We start from the raw sequence: 16,724 nt of genomic DNA on the forward strand, positions 1-16,724 counted from the left end.
TCTGTCAAAGGTCCGTGTGCAAAAGGCCTTACTGGGAGGTGATGGAACCTTTAAGAGGCGGGGCCTAGTAGGAGGCAGTTATGTCTTTGGGGTGTGTCCCTGAAGGGGCTCTCGGGACCCCAGCCCCTTCCTGTCTTCCTTTTCCTTTCAATCCCCAGCTATGTGAGGTGAACAGGCCTCCTCCACCCACTCTCTGCCATGAGATACTGTGTTGCCAAGGCCCAAAGCAATAGGGTCGGTGACCATGGACCAAAACCTCTGAAACCATGAGCCCAAATGGACTCTAATAAGCTGATAATCTCAGGTACGTTGTTACAGTAACGGAAAGCTGCTTAACACACGGATGGAAACTCCCAGGGAAACACATTTGCCTGCGTCTTCCCTGAGGACAGATGGTGGTGTAGCATGGAGGGGGCCTGATGGATCTTAATGTAGAGTCAGCTTCAAAGGTAAAGAATTACCCCTTCCAGTCAAATTAGGGCAACATTGGACTTGATCTTCACTGATACCAGCAGGGAGGTGCTCACGATGAAGTTAGCCTTCCTCACCTCCAGGCCACCTGGACCCCCATTTTAAGCCAAGAAAACAGATCTAGTTCACCTGCTCCGAGTCACCAGAGGCCCCCTCAGAGCTGTGCCGGCCCCCACATGTCAAAAACCCACCAGGATTATATCCTCTTAGGTCTGACTGCTTTAGAGTTCTGGGACAGAAACATCCCAGGACCATGTTATTTGATAAGTTCTATCTCCTAAAATGGTTTACAGCCTGGAAAAAGAATTGTTATTCTAGAAGTCTGGCCTGTTAACTTTTTGAAGATGAGTTTAAGAGTAAGGGAAAAATAAAAATAAATAATTCTAGCCTTAAAAAAAAAAAAGTCCACCAGGAGAGGGTTCCGAGCGCACAGGGTCTTCTCAGCTGCGGAGTGAGCGGCCTGGGTGAGCGGCAGCCCTGGGACACTGGGGACCCTCCGGAGGCCCGAGCACCCTCGCCAGGGTCGGGCACCAGACCTGAAGTGCGTAGCATCAACGCGGCTGCCCTCGCTCCTCGTCATTGCTGTGAGCCCCACCTGCTGCAGATGCGCACGGCGCAAACCTGGAATTGGCTCGAGTTGTAGGGAACGTTACCTGACTTCTTCTTCTTCCAGCTTTCCCTGCTGTGTATTTTTATTTATTTATTCGCCCACTCACTTGCAGTGCTGGGGATGGAACCAAGGCCTCGAGCAAGCTGGGCAAGCCCTCCACCACTGAGCGACACCCAGCTTAAGTGCTTATCAAACAAAGAGGCCCTCGAAGTGAAGTGTCTTCGACCAGATCCCTCAACGTGCTGAGAAGCAAAACAGCTGGAAGTGTCCAAAACTTAAAAAAGGGGAAAAAAAATCACGATGAACAAAGCAGGGGGACCCTGAGCCAGAGAACCCCCACCAGCCAAGGAGAAGCGAAGGCGGCTTGCTGACTTCCAGAAAGACAAGCGCGCTGGCTGCGGGGCACCAGGCTCCAGGAGGAACAGGAAAAGTAAGAACTGACCGGTCCACAGCGCGCTTTACAGTTTAGAAAGCCCTCCTTCAGCGTCATCAGCCTAATCCCCAGCCCTGTAACGTGGCAAGGAAGTTGACCACAGGAAGGTAAACTAAAGTTCAGAGAAGTCCAGCGTCCAGCCCAGGCTCACACAGCCGGAACCAGGGCGGGATGTGGTCAGAAGGATGAGCTGCACAGCCTCCCACACCCAGGCAACTCCCACCTAAGCAAAAGGTCTCCCTCCCTCTCCCCATCCTCCTCCCCTTCTCCTCCCCTCCTATTCCTCCTCCCCCCTCCTCATCTCCCTCCTCCTCCTCCGCTTCCTCCTCCCCATCCTCGTCCTCTCCTCTCCATCCCTCTCCTCCTCATCCTCCTCCCCATCCTCGTCCTCTCCTCTCCATCCCCCTCTTCCTCATCCTCCTCCCCTCCTCCTCTTCCTTCTCCTCCCATCCCCCTCACCTCCTCTACTCCTCCTCCTTCCCTCCTCCTCCCCCTCCTCCTTCCCTCACCTCCTCCTCCCTCTCGGGACACAGGTGCACCCCTGGGTGAACCAGTGGGATAGAGAGACAAGGAAGAAACCCATCCTCACACCCGGCGCCCCATTCCAACACGGTCGGCCCCAGTTTCTCCCCGGTCGTGATGTCCAGGCAAGTATCCGCATGCCTCTGTTTACTCGTCTGTAAAATGGAAACAGGGGCACCTTGGCTCCCTGGCTGCTGAGCAGCAGGCTGAGGGAAGCCTAGGCCGGCCGGGTGGACGGGTCTGCACAAGCCCAGAGCCAGGCCGTCCCGCTCAAGGAGCTGCCTGCTCTGATCCAGGCTCCCAGGACCACATGCTGCAGCAGGAGGGGGAGCTGGTGGTGACAGATGCCCCAGGTACAGGGCGCCTTTGGCCATCAGCCGAGGGGCCACCTCCACTCTCAACCTCGTGGTTAGCAAAGTGACAGCTGTCCACCTCTGAGGAAACGGCCTCTTGCTCCTTGAGTTCTAAGCCCCATCCGGTTTGCTTTCTCCCGTCAATCCAGCAAATATTTCATTTATTTATTTTTGTAGAACTCGGGGTTGAATCTAGGGGTGCTCTACCTCTGAAGTACACCCCCAGGCCTATTTTATTAATTTATACTGTGCAACAGGGTATTGCTACATTGCTGAGGCTGGCCTTGAGTCTGCAATCCTCCCATCTCAGCCTCCCAAGTATGGGAATTACAGGCACCTGGCTTATTTAGCAGTTATTTAAGGAACACAATTTTCAGGGGTTTTGATTTTGATTTTTAAGCCCTGGCCAAGTGATAATGGAACTTATCCAGGATCCCAGATGGACTCCTGGAACCGGAGTCCAGTTTCCAAACTTCTCTAGTTGCTAACCCCTGAGGCTTGGTACACCCAGCAGCCTTGGGTCCCTGGCCCTGTGTCGGGAGACCCTGTCAATAGACTTCGCAGGTACCCAGATGCTGGGGCTCAGCATCCCGTCCAGGGTCTGGTGCAAGACACCTGCCCAGATGTTTTCAGAAGACCTAGATGGGAGCCATAAAGGGCAGCTGGGAGGAGAGGATGCCCAGAAACTGTCAAGAACAGCCAAGGGAAGAGGTGGCCTTTCTCTGGGAGCCTCCAGTGTTCGGGAGCCGAGCATCAAAGACAGACTCTCAGGTGCTGGTCAGCCCTAAGCCATCCCGCGGGCCCTGGCCCTCTTCCCTGGACTCACCTGCGCATTCACCCACCACATCAGGGGCAGGTGGTCAGCTGAGGCTTACCACGCTATCCAGAAGGACACCGGGGTGGGCCGGGGGGACACAGATAGACGCAGAAGCCCCTCAAACAGGAGCTTCAGGAATATAAGGAGAGCCCCTCCTCCCACCCACCCCCACACCTGTCTATGGCTTGGGCTCACAGAAAGAGGTGGAGTGAGGATTAAAGCACTGCTTCTGTGGTGAGTGCGCGCCTCAAGTCCTTCCAGCCAGCGGAGCCCTGGGAGGGGAGCGACTTCCATCTTTCTGCGGAAGGGGCTGGGGGAAGTCGCCAAGGTTGGTGGAGCATTCCTCAGGGAAGCCCAGGAGAGGCTTGAACACACCTCTCCTTCCCTGGGAGTTCTGGGCAAGAGCCCGGGCTGGAGTCTGGACTCGGAACAGTTCCCAGCAAAGATGGCTTGGACTTTCCTTTTTCGTTTGTAATCAAAGTGTAACTTAAGCATTTTACAAATCAAAACGTCGGGGCCCCAGGGGGCTGAGCTGGAGTGTGTGTGTGTGTGTGTGTGTGTGTGTGTGTGTGTGTGTGTGTGTGTGTGTGTCCACCAAGGTCAGTCCGGTTCAGGAGGGCTTTGCCGCCTGGGCCTCGGAGCCAGCCTGGCTCTGGATGGCCCCCGCGGGCCTGGCTTGGCAGGATGGGCGCTTCAGACCTCTGTCCTGGCCCCAAAGCAGACGCACGTGGGCAGCGACCCTGGGCTGCCCCGCCGGACGCGGAGACCCCTGTGCGACTCGGGGGCCCAGGGCGAGCGCGGCCCTGACCCAGAGGGGAGCAGGTGCGGCGGGGACGAGCCGGGAGCTGCAGCCCTGCGCTCAGCTCCGTCCCACCACGTCTGTCGAGCGGGGGCTTCGGGGCCCCCATCCGCCAAAGTCCGCAGCGGGCGGGCACGGGCGGCTCCCGGGGCGCGGGCGGGTGCGCTGGGGCGGGCCGGTCCCCTGCCCGCCTCCCGCCCGCCCTCCCGCCCGCGTCCTGCAGCCCATTGGACGCCCCCTCGGGCGGGAGGCTCCATAAAGCGGCTCGGGGCTGTCACCCCAGCAGGCTGAGCCGGCGCGCCTCACACTCGGGGCCGCGGAGGAGCCATGGCCACCGCCAACGGGGCCCTGGACAACGGGCAGCTGGACAGGAAGCCGCCCGCCCTGCCGCGCCCCGTCCGAGACCTGGAGGTCAAGTTCACCAAGGTGAGGTGGGCGCGGGGCGCGGGCGGCTCGTCCTCTGGCCCGAGCTTCCTCGCCCCGGCCGGGGCCTCCCGAAACCGCACCTTGCAGTGGCACCCGGGCTCGGAGGCTGCGGGGCCCCCAGCCGGGCGAGGAGGCAGCCCAGGTGCAGCCGGCGCCCGACGTGCCTGCACCGCGCCCGGAGCGCCGGAGATCAGGGGGCGCTGCGCTAGGCTCCCCCACACCTGGGGATGGTTTCGGGGCTGATGGCTTTGGAGAGGTGCGGGAGAGCGCCAGAACCGAGTTTGGTAGCACCGCCGTAGGAGGAGCTGCGATCGGGAAGGACACCCTTAGGAGAAGGCAGAGCCTGCAGCCAGCTCTCCAGCAAAGTTCGGGCAGGAGAAGGAGCGCCCTGATCGCACTAGCCCGGTGTTTAAGCCGAGAAGGCGTTCCCCAAAAGTTCCAGATCTGGGCCCAGGGACCCGGTGGGTGGTAAGGCCAGAGAACCTCTCGGGCTCTACCTTTCCCAGCTGTTTCAGGAGGCTGGAACTCTGGCAGAGGAACGAGATCACCTGTCGGGGCAGAGAGGAGCTTGGTGATGGCTGGGAGCAGGCAGGAGAGCTGCAGCCAGGAGGGCGTCCTTAGAGGGGGCACTCCCGGCTCCCTGGATGCCCTGCTCTGTGTCTGGCTGGAAACGGGGCCTTCAAGGGAGCAGGCCAGGACAGCATTGGGCGCACTCCTCCCATTTTTTTTTTTTTTGCATCTTATGCATAAGTTCCCAATGCCAGCTGACACACCGCTTAGAAAACTCCCTCATCAATTTTACTTTCAAAAGTAGCAATTATCTCTCGAGTCATTTTAATCAAGGGGAGAAAGTGGCAGCCCATTATGTGGGGCCTTTAGCTTTGGTCCTCTCTCTCGGCACTTAATTTCCAAAGGGGGCTGTGGGGACATTTAAATTGCCTGGACACTTAAATGAACTGCTTTCAAGGGGCTCTGTAATCAACAGAGCCATGCCGCTGTCAAGGGCAGGCATGGTTTTGAATGTACTTTCTTGAATGGTATCAGCTCCGGAGGGAAGAGTCCAACACAACTCTTTCCTTCCCAGATCATAACGCTGCGCTGCTTGGCCACTGTAGTTTTTGGCGGTACTGTTTTGTTTTGTTTTGTTCTGTTCTGTTAACAGCATTTTTGTAAAGCTATATAGAAACCAGAAAGCAAAGGTATGATTATCCTTTTCCTTTGCCCCTTCTTAGTCTTACGAGAGCAATCTGGCCGAGTCTGAAAGCTCACCTCTTCCTCTTGGATTCATTCTGTAAGACCCTTCTCGTGTATAAATGCAGCTCTATGACAGGGGCTTGCAAAGTTCACGGAGCGATGACGGTTGACCTGGTGGGTGTCCCTGGGCCCGTTGAACAGAAAGAGCATGGGATTGGGGAGCTGAGAGCTGGATTTTTGGGGGCTCCAGGAGATGGTGGCTCCCAGGGCCCGGTACCTGGCTGCAGCTTCCTGACCCGTGGGGGACAGCGCTCGTGCCAGCTCAGTCCTTGCCCCTCACCCACCTCCTCAGAGGCCTCTCCTTAGCCAGGCAACCTGTGCAGCTCCTTGGCTTGGGAGCGGGAGCTGAGAGGCCGCAGAGAAGCAGAGAGAAGCTGGAGAGACCAGAGTAGAGAATGGGACTCGGGGCACGCGGTCGCCCGAGCGGGGTATCTGCCATTTCTCAGAAATGGCCTGCCGTTTCTCAGAAACACGCACAGTGCTTCTTGTCCTTGGAGGATGGCTTGAGGCCTGTCTTCCGTGGTGGGAGTTCCTACACTGAACCATCTTCCAGAGGCGGACTTTGCCACAGCTCTTTCTTTAGCTCTGGGATGTTACCTTTGGCCACAGGGTCCTGAGATGTGATTCTGGAGAGAGGAGGGTCCCAGTGGGGTCCACATACTTGCTCCATCCCTTTCAGGAGGCCTGAATCTTTATAAAGTTTCTTCCAAAAGCAGAGATTCTCTTCCAGGTTTTGTGGTTCATTAAAAAACCACCATTATTTATATCTCTTTTATGAAAAATAAAATTCCCCCAAATCTCCTGAAAATGCACTCCTCCTGAGTTGAGCCGAGCGGCCGGGTAGCCGATGGAAGCTTCTGGAAATGGTGCCCGCGGTTTCGCCCGTGTGAACGCCGCCTTTGCCTCTGTCCCGGGCACCTCCCCGCTCAAGCCCGATTCTTTGGCAAAAGGTGACTTCTGTCTGCAGCTCAGTGTAGTTGAATTTTATACTTCATGACGTTCGCCCGATACCAGTTCACAGATGAGGGGGAGCGATTCCTCACAGGGCCCTTCGTCCTCATTTGGGGGTCCCGCAGCACAGCCGCACCCTCGAGAGGCCTGTTCGGAGAACGTCCCCCACTGTGCTTTTGTTCTGTTTTGATGGAGAGAAAATGGGCAGTAGAAACCACTCTCAGGAGTACTCACGAGTGGACTGCGAAGCGAACAACTTTGCTAAATGAGGCTCGTGGGGTGACGGGGGAGCGTGGTTAGAGCCAAGCGCCCCAGTGCTTTTCTCTTTCGTTGCTGGTTGACAAGGACTATGGATCAATGTCACGAACCACAAAGTAATTTGGGGGAGAGGAGGAGACGCCTGGAGACGAGGTCTCACCGACATCCGACCGTTGCGATCTGCCCCCACCCCCTTATATTCTCTCCTGCCACCTTCTCGTCTTCCCTCCCTCTTGGAATTGATACCAGGAAGGACCTAGAATCAGCAATTTTCACTGACAGTCTCTATTATCTAACCCACGGAAATTTCATCTTCCTGCAAATGGGCCTCTGCTCCCAGCCCCCCCCCCCGCGCTAACTTAACTCCGCTTATTAATTTTCCGCCGTTACCGAGTGGTTGCTCGCTGCGTGGCAAAAGCGAACTCTTGGCTTTGGTTTCAGCTGGAAGAATAAACCTGTAATTGTAGCCTGCCCTTTCCTCGTGAGCTTCCCTGGGGGCCTCACGTGGAAGGCGCTGAGCTTCCAGAAGTCGGGTGGGCTGTCCCCCGGGGCAGGATGCTCTCAGCTCTGGACTCTGCTTCGGGGCGGGGGCAGGCGGTCAGCGCCTACCTGCCCAGCCAGAGCCTCTCTTCTGAGCACGGCCCCCACTAGACTCAGCCCGAGCTCCCCTCCCCAGGAGCTGCAGAGTTGACCCAAGAGGACCCGTTGCAGAGGACGTAACCAAGCCTTGCCGGCCAGGAGACAGCTCCCTCTCATCTGCCGTCATCCGAGAATCAAGTGTTCCAATTGAATCCAATTCACAGTCATCAATAGCCCTGTAGTGTCACAACTCTTTGAAACAAGCCGAAGAGAAACGAAATAAAGATATATGCCCATGCTATGCATCTAAGTTATAGAATGGAATCTGGTGAGCTCCTCGTCCTTAGACACAATTTCGAGGGCATTTTTGGTCAACGGGATGCTTCTAACTGGCGTTAGGCATCTCTGGGACTGGGGTCTTTCCTGGGCTGTGCCTGGCTGTGCTCACAGACTCCCCGAAAGGTTCCGCGGGACCCTGTGTCTTCTCCTGCCCCTGCAGGCAGAGGCGCCCTGCAGATTATCCATCAGCCCTGTTCTTCCTTCTTTTCCCAAAGCCCTCTCTTTTAATATGATCTCTGTAAGACGGTTAGAACTTAGCAAACAGTGCATATATTTTGGTACGGGGATACTGCAAATTTCTTTTTATTTTGCTCATGGCGTCTCTTCTTTCCTTTTTGTTTAACATTCTCGTTTTGGCTGTGTCCTGGATAATTGAGGCTCTGGGGGAGGTGATTTTTATGGGTTATTCTTTGGGTCGTGAATATCAATGATATTTTACTACATCACTTAGTATAGCCTGAAAATCTCCTGAACTAGACATTTAACTTTGTATCCCAACACTGGCTTTTATAAAGCGCAACAGGAAAATGAATGTTTTAAAAGGAATACAAGGAGAGGGTGTGCTGGTGTGCATTAATGAAGACTAAAGGGTTATGTTAAGATCCTTATATAGATTTAGGTTTTTGGCAACCCTACTGTGGGTGCAGGAAGGAGGAGAGAATTACTGGCCTTTACATATCTTTCAGAGGCAGGCAGGTTGCTTGCGTGTGTGTGTGTGTGTGTGTGTGTGTGTGTGTGTGTGTGTAGATAGATATATACCTCTCTTTGCCCCAAATCTATGAGGGTATTCAATTTACACCCCCTATTTGACTATTTAACTCAGCTATTTCTTTGTGAATACACATTATTGCTACAAATAAAAATAATTACAATAATTATAATTTAGGGGAAAACCCTTCCAAATGACTTTAATTTCCCGACGCCACCCTGGTTCTAATTCTGAACTTGCTTCCCGGTTGGTCGTCTGGTCACGTGACTCCTTCCACCCAGGTCTCATCTGTAACACAGCGAGGTGGGGGGTGGAGTGCGCCGTGGGGGAGAAGGCGGGTAAGACATTACCTAAGGTCCTCAGCATGCTCAAATATATGATTTTGATTTAAGCCTAATGCGTTACACTTCCTCTCCTGGTTAGATATTTATCAACAATGACTGGCACGAGTCCAGGAGCGGGAAGAAGTTTGCCACATACAACCCTTCCACGCTAGAGAAAATATGTGAGGTGGAAGAAGGAAATAAGGTAGGTCCCCTTCCCCCGGGGATTCGATTATAGCTAGATAAAGGGCCAGGAAGCTTCGTGGTTAGCTGGGAGACAGATCGGGCCGCCCCAGGGCTGGGGCCTGTGGAATCACACCGGTCGGTGGGTATGTGAGGCTCAGACGCAGGGTCTGGAACAGGATCAATCACAGACGTCTTTGCAACGAGTTACCTTCTTTGATAGATGTTTCTGCGTCTCTGAGGATGACCTCAGCTCTCCTCGTTGCATGGCTAAGGGAAAGGTTTTTATCAGTTGTTTGAACCTGGAGGCATTAAAGAATCTTTCCAGAAATCATTTCCGGCTGGGGTGTTTCACCAAACGCAGCATTCTGGCTGGAGACACTTAAAACAAATACATTTGCAGGGGGTGGGGAAGACTTGCTGTCCAAGTGAAGCGGGGGCAGTTAACCTCCAGATTTCTTTTCTACTAGAAACTTTCGTGATTACAAAAGTTGTAGTCTCTAGAGCCCTATAATTGACCCCCAGTGTGGGGTCGATATCATTATGTGGTGGCGAAGGGACTTCTGGGTTTATCCTTTATACATTCAAGGACATAAAGGATATTTTGCATGAAAGTACCACCAAAGGAGAGGCGAGAGGTTAAGGTCTTCTACGGAGGGAACAGAAACATTAATCTCTCCTCCACTGCTAGAGTGCTGGACAGATAATCTTCTTTGAGGCAGAGTCTTGCTATATTGCCCAGGCTGGTCTCAAGTTCCTGAGCTCAAAGGATCTTCCGGCCTCCACCTCCAGAGAAGCTGGGGCTACCGCTGTTGAGTGGAGATTCTTTGTTTTTTTATTTCTCGCAGCACTGGGGATTGAACCCGGTGCTGCTGTACCACTGAGCTACATCCTCCGCCCCCCGCCCCTTTATTGCGGCACTGCAGGCGAAACACAGAGTCATTCTACCTCCGAGCTACGGCCCCCAGCCCTATTTTTTAATCTTTTATTTTTTAAACAGTGTCTCACTGGGTTGTAAAGGGCCTCCCTAAGTAGCTGAGGCTGTCCACAAATGGTGATCCTCCGGTCTCCGCCTCCCAAATGCTGGGATTACAAACGCGCACCACCATGCCCAGCACTCAGCCCTTTTTTAAATTTATTTTTTATTCTGAGACAGAGTCTCACTAAGTCACAGAGACTGGCTTTGAACTTGAGATCCCCCTGCCTTGGCCTCTGGAGCAGCTGGGATCACAGGCGTGCACCGCCGCACGTGGATTGAGATCTTAAATCCGTGTATTGGTGAGGTTGAAACGCGTGGGCTGACGGACATGGGGACGAACTCGGCTGGAACTTTCTTCTCCTGGTGACAGTCCCGTGATGCACGGTGGCTCGTTGGCATGGCCCCTCCTCGGGTGGCTCCTCATCCTAAACTCAAAGGGAGACATTTTTTTTTAGCACAGAGGAGCTTGTAGGAATCTGTGAGACCTAGCCAGGAGGGCAGCGAGGTGCTGAATGAGAAGACTTGGCGATTCCCAGGTGCCCCACGCAGCTGTCAGAGAAGAAACGGAGACCCTCGGCCTGGCCTCTGTGCCTTGGGCTGGTTGCTGTTCCAAGCACCTGGAGGCAGAGGTCTCCCACTCCCCCGCCGCTGGGCAGGTCCCGCCCTCCACCCCAGAGCCAGGAACAAGGAATGCAGTGTCCCGGCATTCGGCAGGCTTTGGAGGGAGTCGTGGTGCTGTTACCGCTCCACTGGTGTCCCACGTCCATGCCTGCTACACCTCCCTGGGGAGACGGGTCAGAGCAGCCTCCAGCAACCAGATCCGTAAGGCCCATTTTCCTGGAAACGCAGCTACCTGGCGCTCCTCAGAATACCTCTCACTTTTTTCTTTTAAGAAAAAGGTTCAGAGCCAGGCACAGTGGTGCACACCTGTAATCCCGGTACTTGGGAGGCCGAGACTAGAAGATCGCAGGTTTGAGACCAGGCTCAAGCAACCTTAGCAAGACCCCAGCAACTCTGATATCGTCAGCAACCTGGCAAGACCCTGTTTCAAAATAAAAACATAAAATAGGGCCCAAAGTGTAGCTTGGAGATAGAACACCCCTAGGTTCAATCACCAGTTCAAAAAGAAGGAAGGAAAGAAGGAAGGGAGGGAGGGAAGGAAGGAAAGGAGGAGAGAAGGAAAGAGATAGAGAAAGAAAAAGAACAGAAGGAAGAAGAGGAGGTTTTCCAGGGCTAGGCGTGTAGCTCAGTGGGAGAGTACTTGCTTAGCACATGTGAGACCCCGGGTTCCATCCCCAGCTCTACAAAACAGCAAACGAACAGGCAGATGTTCTGTTGTAATTATTCTGTGAGTTCACAAATGATGCGGCTCTTTATCTGTGGATGTTGCAATCGTTCTGCTCCCACGGGTACATGAGCCCAGGAAAGAGGAAAGTAAAAAGGCCACCGCGGCCATCGTGGGCTCTCCCTCCCTGTCTGCAGAATTTTCCAATATGGCCAGTTCGTTCATTTACAGAAACACCAATCCCCCCAGCCCTGGCCGCAGTCCTCCACCTAATACAAGTGCAAGACACACGCGCCCACGCGAGGTGTGAGTGGGGGATGGCGGGCTCCTGTGTGTTCACACTGCGCACACCCGGGGAAAACTTTTTCATACTCAAGTCACTAAGAAAAGTCCTCGGGGATGGTGACTTTATAAAATATTTTAAAATAAATGCTCATAGAATCAGAAAGAGGTTAAGAACCTGGCCGTTATAGAAATCCTCTTTGTGTATGATATAAAGAAAAAGTCAGGCACGAGCCAGGCGTAGTGGCGCCTGCCCGTAACCCCAGTACTTGGGAGCCTGAGGCAGGAGGACCACAGCTTCAAGGCCAGCTTTGGCAATTTAGCAAAACCCTCAGCAATTTAATGCAACCCTGTGTCAATGAAAAAAGGGACGGGTGTGTAACTCAGAGGTACAGTGTCCGCCCCAGGTTCAATCTCGAGTATCACTAAAAATAAAATCACTTGGAAGTTCCCAGGCCTTCTGGTGAGTTAAAAACTCCCAGCCGCTTGCAGTTTATCCGCCGCCTCCTCCTTGCTGTCCTCCGTAGCTGACCCCAGAGGTGCCGAGCTGTGGCAGCATCCAGGGGTGACTTGCTCTGTCTGTCTGTCATTTTGGTCACGCAGCCCGACGTGGACAGGGCCGTGGAGGCCGCGCAAGCCGCCTTCCAGAGGGGCTCCCCGTGGCGCAGGATGGACGCGCTGAGCCGAGGGCGCCTGCTGCACCAGCTGGCCGACCTGGTGGAGAGGGACCGTGCCATCCTGGCGGTGAGCACGGGGACCTGGGGAGTGAGGGAGGAGCTGGACCACGGGGCCTGTCCTCAGGGCTACTGAGGAAGGACGGAGGGGCTGTTTACGTGCGGCCCTGGGACCTTTGGTCCTTTGAGGGTGGAAGCAAGTGTCCCGGGTCTTCATCTTCTCCATTGGGAAGCCAGGCTTCTTCCTCTGCAGCTCAGCTCTTTAAGTTCAGCTCATCCGTGGCCCCCAGGCCTGGGACACTCACAGATGGCTATACGGGCTCCTGGTATCCCGGTCACACCCTTACATACTAAACTTATTTTTTTTTTCTTTTTTGCGTGAACGTCCTCATAATCCAAGTTTAACCTCAACCTAAGTACAATTCCCCCTTATCTGAGGTTTCATGATTTTACTTACATGATCAGCCATGTAAGTAGAACATGAACATGGTCAGCCATGGTTCAAAAATGTCAGATGGTGGCACGGGCCTGTAATCCCAGTATTTGGGAGGCTGAGACAGGAGGATCATAGGTTCGAGGACAGCCTCAACAACATAGCAAGACTCTCGGCAACCTGGCAAGAACCGGTTTCCAAACAAAAAATAAAGAGGGATGGAGGTACAGCTCAGAGGTAGAATGCCCGGGAATTCAATCCCCAGTACCCCGCCACCGCCCTCCCATCACACACACAGAATGTCAGATGAAAAATTCTAGAAGTAAGCAACTCATAAGTTTAAAAGAACTCTTATTATAGTATATTGTTATGACTGTCCTGTTTTACTTTGAGTTGGTGTCGCTGATCTCCTGTTGTGTCTGATTTATTAACTAAATCTGAATCATGGGTGGGTATGAAAGGAAGAGTCATAGTATATGTGTGGGGCTCTGTGCCCCCTGCATTTTCGGACCCGCACAGAACTTCTTGGGACACCTCTACCTTGGGGAGTACCTAATGAAATCACAGGTGTAATGTGCTGGTTATATTTTTAATTCTTATTAAATTAAATACTATCACTTACAGAAAAAAAAAGTCCCCATATGACCTAAGATCATTCATTGATCACCCCTGAAATGGCACGGGGACACTGTGCAGTGGCAGGATCGCCTGGTTATGGGAAACCTCAGAGCAGGAACGACCTGGGTTCAAACCCCGGCCCTGCCTTTAATTAGCTGTGCAGCTTTGGACAAGTTGCTTAGACCCTCTGAGATTTATTTCTGCAGGTAAAAAAGGGCATTAATATTGGTATCTAAGTGTTGTAAGAACGATCTCTTTAAATTCTTTAGCCCGGTTCCTGGTGTGTAGTAAGTAGATGCCAGCTACCATAAATACTAGTGGTTACTGTAATTATGCCAGGTGAAAGCCCAGCCCCCCACCCCGTTGCGTGCCCCGCTGGCCAAGAACTTTCGGATGCTTGGAACCTGAGCTGTCAAACAGGCATATTTAGGCAGCCCAGCTGTGAGGCTGCGCTGCTCCAGATTCCTCTTTTCCAAACTTGTTCCAAACCTGGAGCCTCAATTTGCAGGCAAGGAAATCTCCTTTGTAGCCTTGGATCGGGAAAAGTGTTTTGTTTTTGTTTTCTGATGTGGGGAACAAGAAGCCAAGCGGCCACCGTTTTAAAAGCCATGACCAGCCAGGGTACTGAAATTGCTTTTGTCCCCACATGTGTTTCTTGGGGGTGGAGGGACGTTGGGGCGCGATTCCCCGAGGGCACATCTGTATGGAGCCCAGGGCGCCCCTGCTCCTGGAGGCCGAGGCCAGGCCGGTGTGCTCAGCGCGTCTGGGAGAGCCTAGCTTCCTCCCGGGCCAGCGAAGCTCCCGCAGAACCTCGGGTTCTTCCTGCACCAAAAGCCAGCCCCGACTCACAAGCTGCCAAACTGGCTTTTTCAAAAACATTTCTGTTTTCACCCCACATGAGCTCATCTGTCTGCAATGTCCGTGTGGACTAATAGCGGGCTGGGGAGGATGTGCCCAGGGCACCGCTCCCCGCCCTGTCCTCCAGGGTCAGCGTGGGCCTGGGAGCAGCGGCTGCAGGGCCACCTTCCTCTCCACCCGCCCCACGGTCCCAGGGCCATTGGGGCTCCGTGGCAGAGGGGGAGCCGTGGAGGGACTCCGGCCCACCCAGCCACATCACTCCTGCTATGGGGACCCCACTGTCCACAAGAAATACGATCCAGCCCTCTGCCACACCACGATAGGGTCAAGAGAATTACAGGCAAATATGGATCACAGGAAGGCGCCCCCTGCGTCTCCCTCCCGTAGGCTTTCCTACGTCGCAGGTACAAGGCGCCTCCGCCCGTCCGGCTCACTTGGCCGCGCAGTGGTGTGAGGGGCTGGCTGTGCATGCTGCGTTCGTTCCATGTTTGGAAATAGCTACCAGGGAGTCCAGAGGCCCCTGCCTCTCTCTTTCTCTGGTTCTCTGAGTGCACGTTTGGAGGACTCTCCAAGTAGGGGCCCTCCCTGCAGAGTCTCCTTTGCAACGAAGCCACATTCTGTGTCCCCTTGTCTGAAGCCTGGGACCCTCCCCGCCACGCCACCCTGCCCCCCCCAGCCACACCCTTCCAAGTGCTCGGCCTTCCTCAATATCTGAAGGTCACAACATGGTAATGTTCCAGAGGGCACAGTTTTGCCTTAAAATGTTAAAGGCAATCAACTTGGGTGTGGCTGTGGCTTCCTTGTGGTTGAACCAGGACAACCAGTTGCTTAAGAGGCAGCTGTTCCAGTCAGTGGTCAGTAGTTCACACTCGATGGGTCGGGTTTAGTCCTGCGGACCTACGAATCCTTTTTTTAAAAAAATATTTTTCCGTCTAAACTTATTGTGACCTGGGTTTTGTTTGGATAGATTCCATAAAACTAACCTGAAAAAAAAAATTGTACTATTACTCCAGGAAGCTAAGAGTTAATGATTTAAAAATAGCCAATGTTTATTGAATGCTTTCTGTGTACAGGTGCCTTACCTGTAGTTTTTCCTCCTCCTCCTCCTCCTCCTCCTCCTCCTCCTCCTCCTCCTCCTCCTCCCCCTCCTCCTCCTCCTCCTCCCCCTCCTCCTCCTCCTCCTTCCCCTCCTCCTCCTCCTCTCCCTCTCTTCCCTCTTCTCCTTCTCCTCCTCTCCCTGCTTCTTTTATATTTTTTTGTTTTACTGGGGATTGAACCCAAGGGCATTCTACCTCTAAGCTACACCTCCAGGCTATTTTAGTCTTTATTTTGAAACAGGGTCTCACTAAGTTGCTGAGGCTGTTCCAGCCTGTAACCCCTCTGTGTCAGCCTTTCAGTACCAGGGTTACCACCATGTGGCACCACGCCCAGCTGACCTATAGGGTTCACTTTCCCATTTCTGAGCTGAGAATATTGAGGCCCAGAGAGGATGAGTAACATGTCTGGGGTCACCCAGCCAGAGGTGAATGGAGCCATGCAGCTCCAGGCGGCACGTGAGGTTGGGACCCTGGATGCCAGGAGCCCCTCCTTCCGTTTACATCATCCTCTGACTGTCTTGATGCTTCCGCAGGAATCCAGCCCTGGGCAACGCATCAGGGTGGCCACTTCCTGCAGAGACGGACGGCTGGCGGGTCCAGAGCCGGCCGCCACTGGGCTGCTTGTGTGAGGGACAAAGGGGTTCTCTTTAAGGCAGGCTGGAAATAGAAAAGAATCCCTGTCATTGAGGGGCCGCTCGCTTGCCCTGGGTAGCCACCTCCCTCAGCCGCCCGGCGAGCCTGCTCCCGGCTCTGCATCCGGCTGCCGCGCGCGCTCAGGAAGCAGCGCATCTTTGTGCTGGTCACACGACCCTTTTGGGCTCCATCACTCTTTCCATGGCCACGCTGGCCAGCCCGGCCGAGAGGGAAGAGCCAGCCAGTGCTGTTCTTTCTCTTGATTTGGAGGAAGCCACCCCCTTGACAGCAGGCCCTCCCAGAGCTTCCCAGGAATGCCCAGGTTGGCGTGCCCCTTCCTAAGGAAGCTGCCCATGGGCTTCAAGGGGACATGTGCCTGTGTTCTCGCCCAGCCCCCAGCTTCAGGTGTTTGGCAATAAGAATGGTTCTTGTCAATCTAGGACAGATCAGTTTCGATTGAGTATCAATTTCAATCTCAGTTGGCAATTTCTTTTATCTTTCTCATTTCGTGATATTGGGGATAGAGTCCCAGGGCATCCTACCTCCAAACTACACCCCCAGCCCTATTTTATTTTGAAACAGGGTCTCACAAAGTGGCTGAAGGTCTTGCTAAGTTGCTGAAGCTGTCCTTGAACCTACGATCCTCCTGTCTCTGCCTCCCAAGTACTGGGCTCACAGGCGTGCGCCACAACCCGGCTCTCAATAGACAATTTCAGTGTTGATTTCCATTTTCTGGAGTGACTTGTAGGACTGAGGTCTGGAGAGCTAAGTACCAGGACTGTGCTGTCTCCTCCAAGCCTGTCTTTAATGGGAAGAAAAGGGCCACATCACCGATGAG

At 53.9% G+C, this 16,724-nt stretch overlaps 1 protein-coding gene across 2 annotated transcripts in view; it reads left to right on the top strand.

The window, feature by feature from the left end:
- Window positions 1-4,332: 4,332 nt before the first annotated feature.
- The window catches only part of ALDH1A3 (aldehyde dehydrogenase 1 family member A3), a gene marked incomplete at both ends in the record, with an annotated part of 37,059 nt that continues 24,667 nt past the window's right edge, over window positions 4,333-16,724 (top strand). For both annotated transcript variants that reach the window (XM_080692053.1, XM_080692054.1), the window contains 3 exons: window positions 4,333-4,431; window positions 8,945-9,049; window positions 12,177-12,317. In XM_080692053.1, coding sequence (XP_080548179.1) covers window positions 4,333-4,431; window positions 8,945-9,049; window positions 12,177-12,317 — 345 coding nt within the window. The remainder of the gene's footprint in view (window positions 4,432-8,944; window positions 9,050-12,176; window positions 12,318-16,724) is intronic.

Source organism: Muscardinus avellanarius (assembly GCF_963383645.1).
Source record: "Muscardinus avellanarius genome assembly, chromosome: 3".
NCBI classification, from domain to species: domain Eukaryota; kingdom Metazoa; phylum Chordata; class Mammalia; order Rodentia; family Gliridae; genus Muscardinus; species Muscardinus avellanarius.